The sequence below is a fragment of the Palaemon carinicauda genome, chromosome 15, assembly GCF_036898095.1.
Source record: "Palaemon carinicauda isolate YSFRI2023 chromosome 15, ASM3689809v2, whole genome shotgun sequence".
Lineage (NCBI taxonomy): Eukaryota > Metazoa > Arthropoda > Malacostraca > Decapoda > Palaemonidae > Palaemon > Palaemon carinicauda.
In genome coordinates this window covers 3,704,553-3,719,326 of record NC_090739.1, presented here as the reverse complement: position 1 = coordinate 3,719,326, position 14,774 = coordinate 3,704,553, and the positions used below count along the sequence as shown (strand labels likewise).

At 39.6% G+C, this 14,774-nt stretch overlaps 1 protein-coding gene across 2 annotated transcripts in view; it reads right to left on the bottom strand.

The window, feature by feature from the left end:
* Positions 1-14,774, bottom strand: part of frtz (WD repeat-containing and planar cell polarity effector protein fritz) — a 29,088-nt gene that overhangs the window by 8,131 nt on the left and 6,183 nt on the right. For both annotated transcript variants that reach the window (XM_068388076.1, XM_068388078.1), the window contains exons 3-7: positions 7,863-8,001; positions 4,897-5,077; positions 3,516-3,715; positions 2,645-2,893; positions 222-1,006 (exon numbers count right to left, since the gene is read on the bottom strand). In XM_068388076.1, coding sequence (XP_068244177.1) covers positions 222-1,006; positions 2,645-2,893; positions 3,516-3,715; positions 4,897-5,077; positions 7,863-8,001 — 1,554 coding nt within the window. The remainder of the gene's footprint in view (positions 1-221; positions 1,007-2,644; positions 2,894-3,515; positions 3,716-4,896; positions 5,078-7,862; positions 8,002-14,774) is intronic.

Here is a 14,774-nt window from a genome sequence, read left to right as displayed (position 1 = left end):
TCTATGAAAAATAAACAAACGATAGCACATGGAAATGAGGTTGACACTTAAATTTCTCTGTATATTCAAATATGAAACAGTAGAAACCAGCATAACTGCTAGCAAAGCATGCCAATTAAAGCTTTTAGATAATAATGTTCTATCTAATAAAATATTCATCAATAAAATATATAGAAATAAGTAAAAAGCATTGCATTTATATTGATACATGTACACCTTACCTTAAAACATGGAAAAAAAATCTACGAGTTAAAGCTCTAACAGCAGGACCAAACTCTTCTTCAACCGCTTGACTTAGTGGCTGGACAGGAACATGAAAACTTCCTAGAGCACCTTCCATTTGGGTTTCCCTTTGCTGTGTTACTGGCAATCTTAATAGATGATTAGCTATTGCTGTTAAGCAACGTATAGCCATTGGTCCTTCCTGGTCCCAGTTTAAAGATACAAGGAGATTGACCGCTTCATCTAACTGCCGGTGCTTGATATATTGAGAGACCAGTGCTATAGCTGTAAAACCATTGTTACTCATTGCACTTATGTCGATGCGGATACAGGCAAGAGGTCCGCGCGTATAATGAAGGAGCAATAGGTGAGGTATGGGAGTCGACTGTAATTCCTCCTCTTTTGTGAATGGAGCCCATGACATCTTGGAAAGAGACTGTTGGTGACAAAAGTGCTCAGAAAAATCTAAGATTCTCTGAGGGTTGGGTTCTTCCATCATCAACTGCATCCTTAGAAGGGACAGTGCCAAATCAAAACACTGTATTTGTCCTCTTTCATTGCTTATAACTACAATATTGCCTGAATCTAGCCATGCAATGTTAGATGGGATGAGACCAGCCTTAGTGACATGGGTCATGCCCCGTGAGTCACAGTGAAGGGCTAAAACTCCGTTATTACAAGCAAGCAGTAATCTGTCCTCGGCTGGGTTGTGGGAATGAGTCATCAATGGTGCTTCCAAAGGGATGGTTGTTACTGATATTCTATGCAATGCATTTCTTTCCACCTGAAACAAATAATACTCAAATAACTCTTGATGATATGAACCAAAAATCAACAAATAAATAATGAATAAACTCTTTTACTGCACATAGATTGAAGTTCAAGGTTCTCCAGCACCTAACAGAATTATTATTAGTACTTTACTATATGTGATTAATGTAAGCTCCAATTGAGACTCAGACATTTCTTTAATTTATAATGATTAACATTTTGTTTTACCATAAATGCACTTTTATATAGCCTATTGCATATCTCCATAGATCCAAGACATTTCAAATCCACATGTTTACATTATATTTTCTTTATTCTATAATTTTTTTTTTGCCAAGAAAATCATTATGTAGAACTGTTTTTTATTTGCAAGTTTTGTGGTTTCTCATTACTGTATTGACATACCAAACCATTAGTTTTATGTATTTCTTTGTTGCCAGCAACATACCAATGCAGGATATTTTGGCTTTTACACTAATTATTCATGTTTCATGTCTTTCCTCAGTCACCTAAATTTTGCTCGATACCAGACAAAACCTTGACAAGGGCCTCAATGGCCAAAGTCACTTTGATAGCAGAATTAGGACAAGAATTGCTCTGACAGCCAGAGCTGCAAGAGGTTCTGATAACAAAATACACTATAAGTAGAGTCACTCTATTGCAACAGATAATACTGCAGCTGCTTCAATGACTTGAGTTTTGATAAGTGCTAACCTATGCAACTTTTGTCTTTCACAGAAGCACCCTAAAGCATTATTGTGACTGCTGCTAGAGACCCTGGAAATATACTTACACAACATGCAAAGCAGCAGCTGACTGCAATTTTTTCTTTTTCTTTAAATAAAGACCGACACATTCAAAACTAGTTTGGCACATGAAAAGAGCGAACGTCAAGTACAGTATAGGGTTTGTATAATTTCTTGTTCTTTTACATCTATTTTAAAGAAAGATTAAAAGTTAGCTAGTGACATACTTTGAAAAAATTCTATATGTAATCATGCTCACTTTTACTTTCGACAGGGACTGTGATGCTTTAATATTTTAGTTAATCTTTACAGTATTTTTACCATATTCTTAGTACTCAAACTGACTTTATACTCAAGTCTTATTTCACCCCAATCCTTTAAAATTCCAATCCTGTCGAATGACATCCTAATATTCCTAAATTTCTTGCTAACTCCAATGTGTTATTTGACATTTTAATTTTGTTATTGCTTAAAGCCTGATAAAATGAGGTGAAAAAACGTCAAACAAACATAGCGTGTAAACACACGTGATGTCAATGTATTGCTTGACAACAAAGCAATTAGTTCTTCCAACATGGCAGCCACCAGTGACCACACATCGTACTAATAATATGTCATATAAATCCACTAATAATACATTATTTTCTTAATTTATAAGCTGCACTTTCATAGCTTTACAGTGCAATGAATGTTAGGTAAGACTTATGAAGAAATAGTAACAGAATTTGGGCTCAATTAAAAGGTGCCACTTCCCATAAAAAACAAGATTTACCTAAGTAAATTAATTTGAGATTCTTTTACTTAGAGTTTAGAGAATAACCACTTGGGCTAAATAATGGTACCTATCTTCCATTACAACACAAGTAATGTACAGATTCTTTAGGAGTGCTATAAAAGAACATTACCTCATACACGCAGCTCAAAACAGTAACACCGCCTTTTTTCCCAAATCCTTGCTCCACTGTCAATAACACATTAGGCTGAACCTTGCTGAAAGACACACTAAGAGGGGCCATTTCTGTTCTACAATAGCACAGAAGATGCATCGTAGTTCCATTAAGTCCATACACAAGAACATTTGCTCTATCTCGATCTCTTGCTAATGGGCTCCAAGGATATACTTCATCTTCACTGGTTTTCCACCATACAACCACCTGAAAGCAAATGTCATAGTTAACATTAAAACTTCAATCAGGAAAATAAAAGGATGATAAGGCATAAAACAATTCTAATGTTTCCAAGCATAATACAGTATAACGTATATCCTGCTTTAGCAGTCCTACCCATTGAGTTTAACCAGATCACAAGACCAAATTCTTATACCTGACAAAATTGAACGAGGTTTAGTTTTTGAGAGGGTGGAAATTTTTACAAAATTTATCCTCAATTATCCAAGATATTTATCCACCCACTCAAGAACATTAAATAAGACCATTTGTAGCTTCTTTTAAAATTAGTAATTACACACAATATGTGAATTAGGGAATTTAGGTAAAAATAAATGTCTGCAAATGAACTTAATCTACTACATTGCATTGCATTTCTACAGCACTTCCTTACCATTAGAAAAATTTCAAAAAGGTAATAAATATTTCTATTACTTTAAATTATTAGTAGTCAGTAAAATTATCGATTAAAAACCTAGTTCGTTTTCCCCATACAGTATAAATTCTACATTAATTCCCCAATGGAATAAAAAAACCTGCACAGAGCAGCATCGGATTATTAAAATTCACGTACATATTTTGCAAAAAATACAAACATTGCTTTCCTTACCATATCACCATTTATATTTGATGACAATTTTCTTTCAAATCTTCGGCCTGACGGACCAGCAACTTCACAAGTTTGCAGTCTTGGGTCAGTGTGAGAGAGCCGCTCCAATGGTTGGCCTTCTGATGGCATCCGAGTTAAATGAACCATTGAAATACGGCACTCATTATAGGAGAAGAGTATGTGATGTTTGGTTATTACAACTGAAAAAAAAGAACACGATAAAAAGTATTCCGTGGTAGAGTTTAATCCTTAAAATATCTTAGCACTCTATACCAAACAAACTCTTGCTTATTAAAATTTTAAGACAAACCCTAATTAAAACTGATACCACTTGTCAAGTGGTTTAAAAGTACAGTAGTTTATTGCTTTAGATCATATGGTAACAAGTGTTCAGGCAACAGTAATTCACCTAGTTTCCATTTTCAAATTCATTTAGGTCACTTTCAGAAAGAAAATAAATACATTCAATGTTTCTTATCTAAAATCTCTCATTGGACTATTACTTTTACAAAAGATCAAAGGTAAAATTACCAGTCCCTCATCCAATCAGGTTTGAAATGTAAACCTTCAGCTAGTTAAGCACCTTTCTCATCATAATTATGTAACTGTTTAGGTATAATGTATACCACTTCACCCTGCTTGCATCATGTCAGGCAAAGTTTCCCATTATTCTGGTATAATAAAAATTTTATAGTAATTACTCTAATGTAATTCAACTACGAATCTTAACAATCTAAGGTCCCACCTTATCGAAATCTCTTGCATTGTCTATGACAGTGCCTATGTCTTTGCTGCATAGACTAGTGCTGGCACTCTGCATCCATCATAATTCTTTGCTCCATCTATTAGAGCTGATATGTCTATTTGCCAATAGTTTAGCCATTTCTTTCCATTTCATCCAAGGTTTAATCATTCGAACTATACTTCAATGTCCAGTGTGTCTCCAAGGTAACTGGGTTCTCCATTCTTCTGTCTTCCCTTTTTGATATTGTACATTTTAGATACTGTATCTTGAATCTTTTGCATTAGCTAAATTTTGTAATCCAGTGCACCTCTTATAACACTTAACTGTTACATCCAGACTATAGTGCATAGTTCACTCTTACACCTTCCCCCAAAAACCACATGACACTTAACTGACTGCACATTTCTCTCTGCTTCCTTTTCAGTCACCATTAGCTTTGTTTTGCTTAGGCTGATGTTTAAACCTCTCCGTTTCATTTCACCTTTACCATTTTCACCTCCACTTACAGTCATCAGCTAGTTTCTTATTTGAAACTCAATAATAGCAGTATTATGAATCTACAAATAGATACGGTACTGTATTTGAATATTAAACAAAGATACAAAACTTTCTGTAAATTGAGTATACTGTACTTACCATCTGCAAGATGTTCTGAAAGAAGTTTTCCAACAAGAAACTTGTCAAATACTAATTTGGTTAAATCTCCATTCATGGGATTGATAGTAACAGTTGTTATGATTCCTGAAGCAAAAATGAGTTGGTACACAGCATGTGTTTGCCATCCTTCCCATACCACCCTTTCCTTTGATAGAAGTTCCTGCAAAAATAAAATAAGAATTCAAAATAAAATTCAATTCAAAATTTTAGTCAAAAAAAGGATTTACAGTTGATAAAAAAAACTTTGCAATTTCAGTAACTTATAAAAGAAGTCAATTAAAGTACAACTCCTTATCTTTAAAACACCAATACTTCCGCAAACTTCATGATTAACTTAACGGTAATAGTAAAAGGATACGCAAAAGCACTTTAATACCACATTTGGTGGGTCGATGCATGTGTACAGATGAATTGCACATTATATCTGCACATAACTTAATTATTACTACTTGCTAAACTACAACCCTAGTTGGAAAAGCAGGATGCTCTAAGCCAAGGGGCTCTAACATGGAAAATAGCCCAGTAAGGAAAGGAAACAAGGAAAAATAAAATATTCTAAGAACAGTAACTTACTTAGGACTTAATTCTTTTCTACATCAACACATGAGATATAGACAGTACAAATTTAAGAAAGGATGCATTAGGGATGCCAACATGTACCTAGTGGATCATCAGGACCCATTGCCTGACCCTTCAAGGTCCCAGCTAGGGTAGTTGGTCTCCAAGATGATTGGAACAAACAGAATGACCAGTCTCTTTGCTGTTACATATGAGTAATTTTTGATAATAGAAATATCACTGCTGCAGATGAATGAAATCAGGCATTACCATTAGCGAGGAGTTGGGTGGCAGAGACATCATCAGATGACAAAAAACCGTAAAAATTTCTGCACTCTTTATTCTTATATCCAGAAAGCGAGCAAATCAGTTTATAAGCATACAAACTCAAATCAACTTAAAAATATTGTATCAATCTGCAAGCAAATATTTTCCTCCGTATGCACATTTTTTTGTGGACAAATACTCCTACAATGAGATTATCATGCATACCCATGCACCACCCACGCAATGTTCACAGACTTTTTACGCTACACTATTTTGTTTCATACTACCTGCATCCATTCTTTGCTCAGACCCTAATTCTTTCTCTATGCCATCAGCACTAATACAAGAATCCTAACATAGGTACTGTAGTAGGTTGGCCAGGGCACTGGCTACCTGTTGAGATACTACCACTAGACAGTTATGGTGTCTTTTGATTGGCCAGACAGTACTACACTGTATCCTTCTCTCTGGTTTCGGTTCATTTTCCCTTTGCCTACACACACACACTGAATAGTCTGGCCTATTCTTTACACATTCTTCTCTGGACAACACTGAGATTACCAAACAATTCTTCTTACTTCACTGTAATTGTTCAGTGGCAACTTTTCTCTTTGTAAAGGTAGAAGGGACTCTTTAGCTATGGTAAGCAGCTCTTCTAGAAGGACACTCCAAAATCAAACCATTGTTCTCTAATCTTGGGTAGTGCCATAGCCTCTGTACCATGGTCTTCCACTCTCTTTTTGGTTAAAGTTCTCTTGCTTGAGGGTACACTTGGGCACACTACTCTATCTTATTTCTCTTCCTCTTGGTTTGTTAAAGTTTTTATAGTTTATATAGGACTTATTCATTTTAATCTTGTTGTTCTTAAAATATTTTGTTTTACTTTGTTTCCTTTCCTCACTGAGCTATTTTCCCTGTTGGAGCCCCTGGGCTTATAACATCCTGCTTTTTCAACTAGGGTTGTAGCTTAGCAAGTAATAATAATAATAATAGATTTTTGGAATTTTTTTGTACAGAAGTGATCACATGTTCTTTGTCAAGTTATGATCACTGTTGTTCATCATATAGATAGTTTGTGCTGCGTTGTAAAGTTAAAAGTATCGTGACAAAAATAGTAAGAAAACTGTTTATTCGTACTACTACATCCATGATTGGTACAGTTACAATTACGAATTTAAAGAGGATACTGAAGCATTAAAAGATGCAGAACTGGTACTGTCTTTGACGAATCAACAGAAACATGTTCTAAACACAAAGTTACCTCCTTATCTGGATTGATGAGAAGCAATTAGAAGGTAATATGATTACTAGATTACCAAACACAATAATTTTGAAAAAGCAATGGTATTGAAGCTGAATAAGGGACAGCATCAAGAGAATGCAGAGATTTCATCTGAGAAGATGTTCAGAATGTGGGAAAACTTGCAAAGCGAGTAGTGAATCTATTGAATACCAACAATGCGATGTCGCGTGTATGACAGTTTAATGAAAAGGACAAAGCCGTCGACTCTAGATATGTACCTTGTAAAACCTGAATGTATGTGTAAAAAAAGATGACAATGTGACTATAAATTAAGAGATGCAACTAGTAATTGTGAACTCGTGGATTTTCAGATGAATGGGGCTTACCAGCTACCCAGCAGCAACTAGCACATCTCGTCATAAACTTTAACAGCGAATTCTAGCTTCACTGAATCAAACTCCTACAAAAGGACAAGGGTTTGTATTTGTGTAGAAAAGAAACACAAAATAATACAAACACTTATCACAAGCATAGTAGGAAAAGATCCAATAACCGAAAACATACCAATGAGTGTGTCCGTATCATTTGCAACCAAAAACCAAAGTGACATGATGCAGTCAAGTATCAAATGCTTCCCTCACCTCCTGCCAACTACCGCACCTGCCTTGTTAAAGACATGCCCATTCTAGCTTGCGATGAAGACACACTCCTATATAAAGGCTAAAGATTTGTATACGTGTAGAAACAAATAAGTTCACTAAGTGCTAACACGGTAATGTATGCACAGATATCTATTACTGCTTTAAATAGAAGTTACGACTTTTGTAAAACCATTAATAAAATGGCACTTCCCAAATACTAAGAGCCAAAGTCTTACCTCAAATTCCCGGATAGAATCTCTTAATTTGCCTGGTCTACTATTTTTGGGTGTGACCAAAACACCCCTAGCTTCTAGGTATTGCCTTTTATCTTCATAATACACTCGTTCTTTACTGACGTTGTTCTTGTCTTGATATCTGAAAAAACAAAAACCATGAAATCCAAATAGTGTTAGTACAAAAAATTAAAATTTTTTAAAATTTTATACTGTAACTTCTATTTTTCTTAAGTAAACAAACCTGAGTACTTTAATATGTGTACAACTTCAGCTGAGCTGGAGCAGCCATTCAAATTTAATGAAGTATTATACAACAGTTATAACAATCACGTTGATGAGTGCGGTATCAGGTGGTGGATGACCTTGTCCCCAATTGCGCACTCACTTAAATATCTAAGCATTTTTAAAAGGCACTGTGATCGATCATGGGTGACCGGATGTTTTTGTTCCAAGTTATGCGTTGGAACTTCCTGGCGTGTGCCACACACATGGAAAGAACAGCTGACAGGTGGTCTAATAAGTATGAGTGCATGGGAGCATCTCCAGTGACCGAGAAGTCACAAGGCGACTGATGACGAAGTGGCAACACATAGAGCCCAATCACAAAAAAAAAAAAAAGAAAAAAAAAAAAAAAAAAAAAAAAAATTGTGAGGAGATCAAGGATTGTATTCTCGATGACACTCGCATGTTGGAATATCCTGTCGTTCATGAAAGCAGAGACCAATCACTTGTCCCTTTCATCCTTGGTTCTCTATTGCACATGCAAGATGGAACCTCACCATGAGCCAACTTTTTTCCTTCTGTACCAAAATATCTTTAGGAAAAGGGACCAAGGTGTACCTCCAGCATCCACCATAAAGGAGAGGAAGAGGGTACCATCCTTCATACTGATAATCAGTGACAGTGCTCGGTTAGATACAAGACCAAGCACAGGTAATAGAAGCAGAAAATCCTGTACCACGTACCAAGACACCTTCCCAGGCTGGGTTGGTTCTGGGTACCGCACCGTCTTTCTCTCATGTAAGAGGAGAGAAATCAGTCACACTCTCACATGACTATAATTACTATACTGTAATTGGTTTCTCTTGTCGTCTTCGATGACCTCTTTTTAGAAGCAGCAGTATCTGAAAATCTGACGAAGACAAGGCATAAAAGGAAGAAGAAAACTAAGAGGAAGAGAGCACACATTTCTTCTTGACAGTATTCTTCAGAGTCAGTTCATGGCAGCTGACAACAATGACCCCATAGAGAAGATGCCTCAGGGGCCTCATCAACAGCAAATGAGACCACACACACAGGAACAAAGCCCTCCAGCCCCTCCACAGGTGGCAAGAAAAGGAATAGTCACAGCAGGGGAAGCTCCAAAAGTCCTGACGGCAGCTGACACTTCCAGTCAGCAGATTTTCGGCACAAGTAAGGCCATCACCTTAGGACCTCGTCATTGCTGTTGGTCTTTACAGCCACAAGCAAACCTAATGGAAATGGCAAAGGAGTATTACCCTCACAAGGGGAATGTATCATTTCCACTTTCCCTGAAGCCAAGCCTAGGTCTCCTCTCCCATCCAGATTCCTCCACAGGACCCAGCCTTAAAGGAACCAGAGGAAAACACAACAGATTAAGTAATACCGAAAGAAAAGCAGCTGTAACGTTTCTTCAGTATTAGTTTCTACATAACCAGAGCTTATTCCTAAGAGTTCTTCTTAGCTTTTTGCTTCCTCCTCTTCTTGGCAAACTTAGCCCACTGTAGAGGAAGCCATGACTTTCACTCACAACATGGGGTTGACTGTGAACAGTCATGCCTCCTGCAATAAATGATGGTGGGGATCAACTGCAGGTTTAGACATAAACTCGCCACACTTCTTCCATTTTTACCTGGATACTACCACATATCTTTCCCCTTATCTTATTCTTTAAAGATAAAAATAATAAATTAAAACAACCAAAATTTTGAAAGACAGCAAAAGTAGATCCATTACTTGCAGCCAAAGTCAAAAGTGCTAGTCATACTGACTGACAGTTCAGCGAGGTTTCCCCCCCCCCCAATACCTTGTTAAATTTTAGTAGCCTTTCATATTAGCCGACGTCATACTCCTATCCTATTAAACGATGATGGTTTGTATCTGTGTAGGAATGACCGTATCAATCTTTCTGCGATACAGTACATAATAGCAGTTATCTTGGTTTGCTGAGATGCTACTTTGTGGTAAGAAATTACAGTACAGTACTGTAAATTGTTCCACTCACAACCACTGAACAACCCTAGTATCAAGTCCTTTATGATATCTGATTCTTGTTTGGTTCCAATGAAAATGTCAAAGGGCTACTGCAAGACCTGTCATCTTAGATCAGCAGTTCAACAATTATCAGTCAGTGGCGACTTTGAGAACACTGGTAAAAAGAAAGTGGTCTAACACTGATGTGAAGTACTTTAATACCATACATGGTAGGAAAGGCTACTTTCAGGTTTTAAAAAAACTCGTGATAAAGATATGGTAGATTCTGAAGTACACCTTAAGGACTTGGGATTGTGAAGTCTTCTAACTCTTCTATGTAAACAAAGATCAAAGAAAGCTATTGATAAATTGTCATTAATTGGTTGGACTAGCCAAGTCTCATCTGGATCATAAACATATAGACAGGTAGCTGAAAATGGAATTAAAAATGATATTTTAATTATAAAATAAATTTTTGAATATACTTACCCGGTGAATATATAATAGCTGCTACTCAGCGGCTCGACAGAAAACACACTAAAAAAACCCGCAAGCGATCGCTATGAAGGTTGCGGGTGTGTCCACCAGCGCCAACTATCGGCCAGATACCACTCTTGCATGTAAACAAACCCTTCAATTCTTCTCGTCCCGCTGCGTCTCTATTGGGGAGGAAGGGAGGGCCTTTAATTTATATATTCACCGGGTAAGTATATTCAAAAATTTATTTTATAATTAAAATATCATTTTTAAATATTTAACTTAGCCGGTGAATATATAATAGCTGATTCACACCCAAGGCGGTGGGTAGAGACAGAGTTAATTAAGTTTACAGCGTATAAGCTAAGAGTTTTTGACAGTTATCAATATAACAAAACCAAAATATATAGGTACCTGGTAAGGAAGTTGACTTAGACGATTACTCTGCTTTGTAAGTCTGTCTTCCTCACGAAGCCCAGCGATCCTCTTAGGATGCTGAAAGACTCCCAGGAGCTGAAGTATAAAGGGTTGCAACCCATACTAACAGGACCTCATCAAACCCTTAATCTGGGCGCTCTCAAGAAATGACTTTGACCACCCGCCAAATCAACCAGGATGCGAAAGGCTTCTTAGCCTTCCGTACAACCCATAAAACAATATTAAAAACATTTCAAGAGACAGATTAAAAAGGATATTGGAATTAGGGAAGTGTAGTGGTAGAACCCTCACCCACTACTGCACTCGCTGCTACGAATGGACCCAGTGTGTAGCAGTCCTCGTAAAGAGTCTGGACATCTTTCAAGTAAAATGACGAGAACACTGACTTGCTTCTCCAAAAGGTCGCGTCCATGATACTTTGCAGAGATCTATTTTGCTTGAAGGCCACGGAGGTTGCTATAGCTCTAAATTCGTGCGTCTTAACCTTAAGCAAAGATCGGTCTTCCTCACTCAAGTGGGAATGGGCTTCTCGTATTAAAAATCTGATAAAATATGACAAAGCATTCTTTGACATAGGTAAGGATGGTTTCTTAACCGAACACCATAACGCTTCAGATTTACCTCGTAATGGCTTAGTACGAGCCAAATAGAACTTAAGAGCTCTAACGGGACATAACACTCTCTCCAGTTCGTTGAAGAGAACAAGTGGCTTTTTCTGTAGAAAAACCAATGTTCTTGCTGAAGGCATGAAGTTCACTGACTCTTTTAGCCGAGGCCAAGCACACTAGGAAAAGAGTCTTAAGAGTGAGATCCTTCAGGGAGGCTGAATGTAATGGCTCAAACCTGTCTGACATGAGGAACCTTAGGACCACGTCTAAGTTCCATCCAGGAGTAGCCAAACGACGTTCCTTAGAGGTTTCAAAAGACTTAAGGAGATCTTGTAGATCTTTATCGTTGGAAAGATCTAAGCCTCTATGCTGGAAGACCGAAGCCAACATGCTCCTGTAGCCCTTGATCGTGGAAGCTGAAAGGGAGCGAACCTTTCTCAGGTGTAAGAGAAAATCAGCGATTTGGGCTACAGAGGTACTGGACGAGGATACAGATACTGACTTGCACCAGTTTCGGAAGATTTCCCACTTCGATTGGTATACTCTAATGGTAGAAGCTCTCCTCGCTCTTGCAATCGCACTGGCTGCCTCCTTCGAAAAGCCTCTAGCTCTAGAGAGTCTTTCGATAGTCTGAAGGCAGTCAGACGAAGAGCGGGGAGGCTTTGGTGTACATTCTTTACGTGGGGCTGACGTAACAGGTCTACTCTTAGAGGAAGACTTCTTGGAAAGTCTACCAGCCATCGAAGTACCTCGGTGAACCATTCTCTCGCGGGCCAGAGGGGAGCAACTAACGTCAACCTTGTCCCTTCGTGAGAGGCGAACTTCTGCAGTACCTTGTTGACAATCTTGAATGGTGGGAATGCATATAGGTCTAGATGAGACCAATCTAGAAGAAAAGCGTCTATATGTATTGCTGCTGGGTCTGGGACTGGAGAGCAATAGATTGGAAGTCTCTTGGTCATCGAGGTTGCAAAGAGGTCTATGGTGGGTTGACCCCAAGTCGCCCAAAGCCTCTTGCACACGTCCTTGTGGAGGGTCCATTCCGTAGGAATTACCTGACCCTTCCGACTGAGGCAATCTGCTAAGACGTTCAAGTCGCCCTGGATAAACCTCGTTAACAGGGAGATGCCTCGATCTCTTGACCAAATGAGCAGGTCCCTTGCGATCTCGTACAGTGTCAGGGAGTGGGTGCCTCCTTGCTTGGAAATGTATGCCAAGGCTGTTGTATTGTCCGAGTTGATCTCCACCACCTTGTTTCGAAGGAGACTCGAAGTTCATCAAGGCCAGGTGGACTGCCAAAAGCTCCTTGCCGTTGATGTGCATGCTCCTCTGACTTGAGGTCCACAGACCTGAGCATTCCCGACCGTCCAGGGTCGCACCCCAACCCAAATCCGATGCGTCTGAGAATAGAACGTGGTTTGGTTTCTGAACTGCTAGGGGAAGTCCCTCGCTTAGACTGATATTGTCGTTCCACCAATTCAGGCATGCCTTTACTGTTTCGGAGATCGGGATTGAGACCGCCTCTAGCGTCTTGTCCTTTTTCCAGTGAAAAGCTAGATGGAACTGGAGAGGTCGAAGGTGTAGCCTTCCTAGCGAGACAAACTGCTCCAGGGATGATAGAGTTCCTACTAGACTCATCCAATTCCTGACTGAGCAGCGTTCTCTCTTCAACATCCGTTGGATTATGAGCAGGGCTTGCTCTATTCGGGGGGCAGACGGAAAAGCCCGAAAAACTGGACTGCGAATCTCCATCCCTAAATACAGTATGGTTTGGGATGGAATCAGCTGGGACTTTTCCATGTTGACCAAAAGTCCCAATTCCTTGGTCAAATCCAATGTCCAATGAAGATCCTGCAGACAGCGATGACTAGACGAGGCTCTGAGAAGCCAGTCGTCCAAGTAAAGGGAGGCTCGGATTCCCGATAAATGGAGGAATTTTGCCACATTCCTCATAAGCCTCGTAAACACGAGAGGAGCAGGACTTAGGCCAAAGCACAGGGCCCAAAACTGGTACACCACATTGTCGAAAACAAACCTCAGAAAAGGTTGGGAATCTGAGTGAATGGGGATGTGGAAGTATGCGTCTCTCAGGTCGAGAGAGACCATCCAGTCTCCCTTTCTGACCGCTGCTAAGACTGATTTCGTGGTCTCCATGGTGAACTTTGTCTTCGTGACAAAGACGTTTAGAGCACTGACGTCTAGCACCGGTCTCCAACCTCCTGTCTTCTTCGGTACTAGGAAGAGGCGGTTGTAAAACCCCGGTGATTGAAGGTCCGAGACTTTCACCACCGCTCCCTTCTCTAGCAAAAGAGACACTTCTAGTTTCAGGGCTTGTCTCTTTGATTCCTCTCGGTACATGGGAGAGAGGTCGATGGGGGAAGTCGCTAGAGGAGGTTTGTGTACAAATGGAATTTTGTACCCCTCTCTGAGCAACCTCACAGACTGTTGGTCTGCGCCCCTCTTCTCCCAGGCTTGCCAGAAGTTCTTGAGTCTGGCACCTACTGCTGTCTGAGGCTGCGGGCAGTCAGACTCTGCCACGTGAGGACTTGGCTCCTCTCTTCTTTCCTCTCTTTCCCTCGGCACGAGTACTTCCCCTGCTGGGAGCTCTGCCATGAAAGGGCGGAATAAACCTGGACGCCGGAGTGTCTATCCTTGGTCTTGCAGAAAAGGATGTCGAAGGAGTCCCTTTGCGAGCAGAGGACGCTACCAAGTCATGGGTGTCCTTCTGCACGAGTGACAAAGCTATGTCCTTAACCAAATGTTCAGGGAACAAAAACTTCGATAAGGGAGCAAAGAGTAGTTCAGATCTTTGACAGGGAGTAACTCCTGCCGACAGATAAGAGCAAAGGGACTCTCGCTTCTTAAGGACTCCTGAAGTAAAAGAGGAGGAGAGCTCATTGGATCCATCGCGGATGGCTTTATCCATGCAGGACATAATAAGTACGGAGACATCTCTATCAGCCGATGAGATTTTCCTACTTAAGGCTCCCAAACACCAGTCAAGGAAGTTGAAAACTTCAAAGGCTCTAAAAATGCCTTTCAGCAGATGGTCAAGGTCCGAGGAGGACCAACTAATCTTCGAGCGGCTCATGGCTAGGCGGCGGGGAGAGTCTACAAGGCTTGAGAAGTCGCCCTGGGCAGAGGCAGGGACTCCCAAGCCGAGAACTTCTCACGT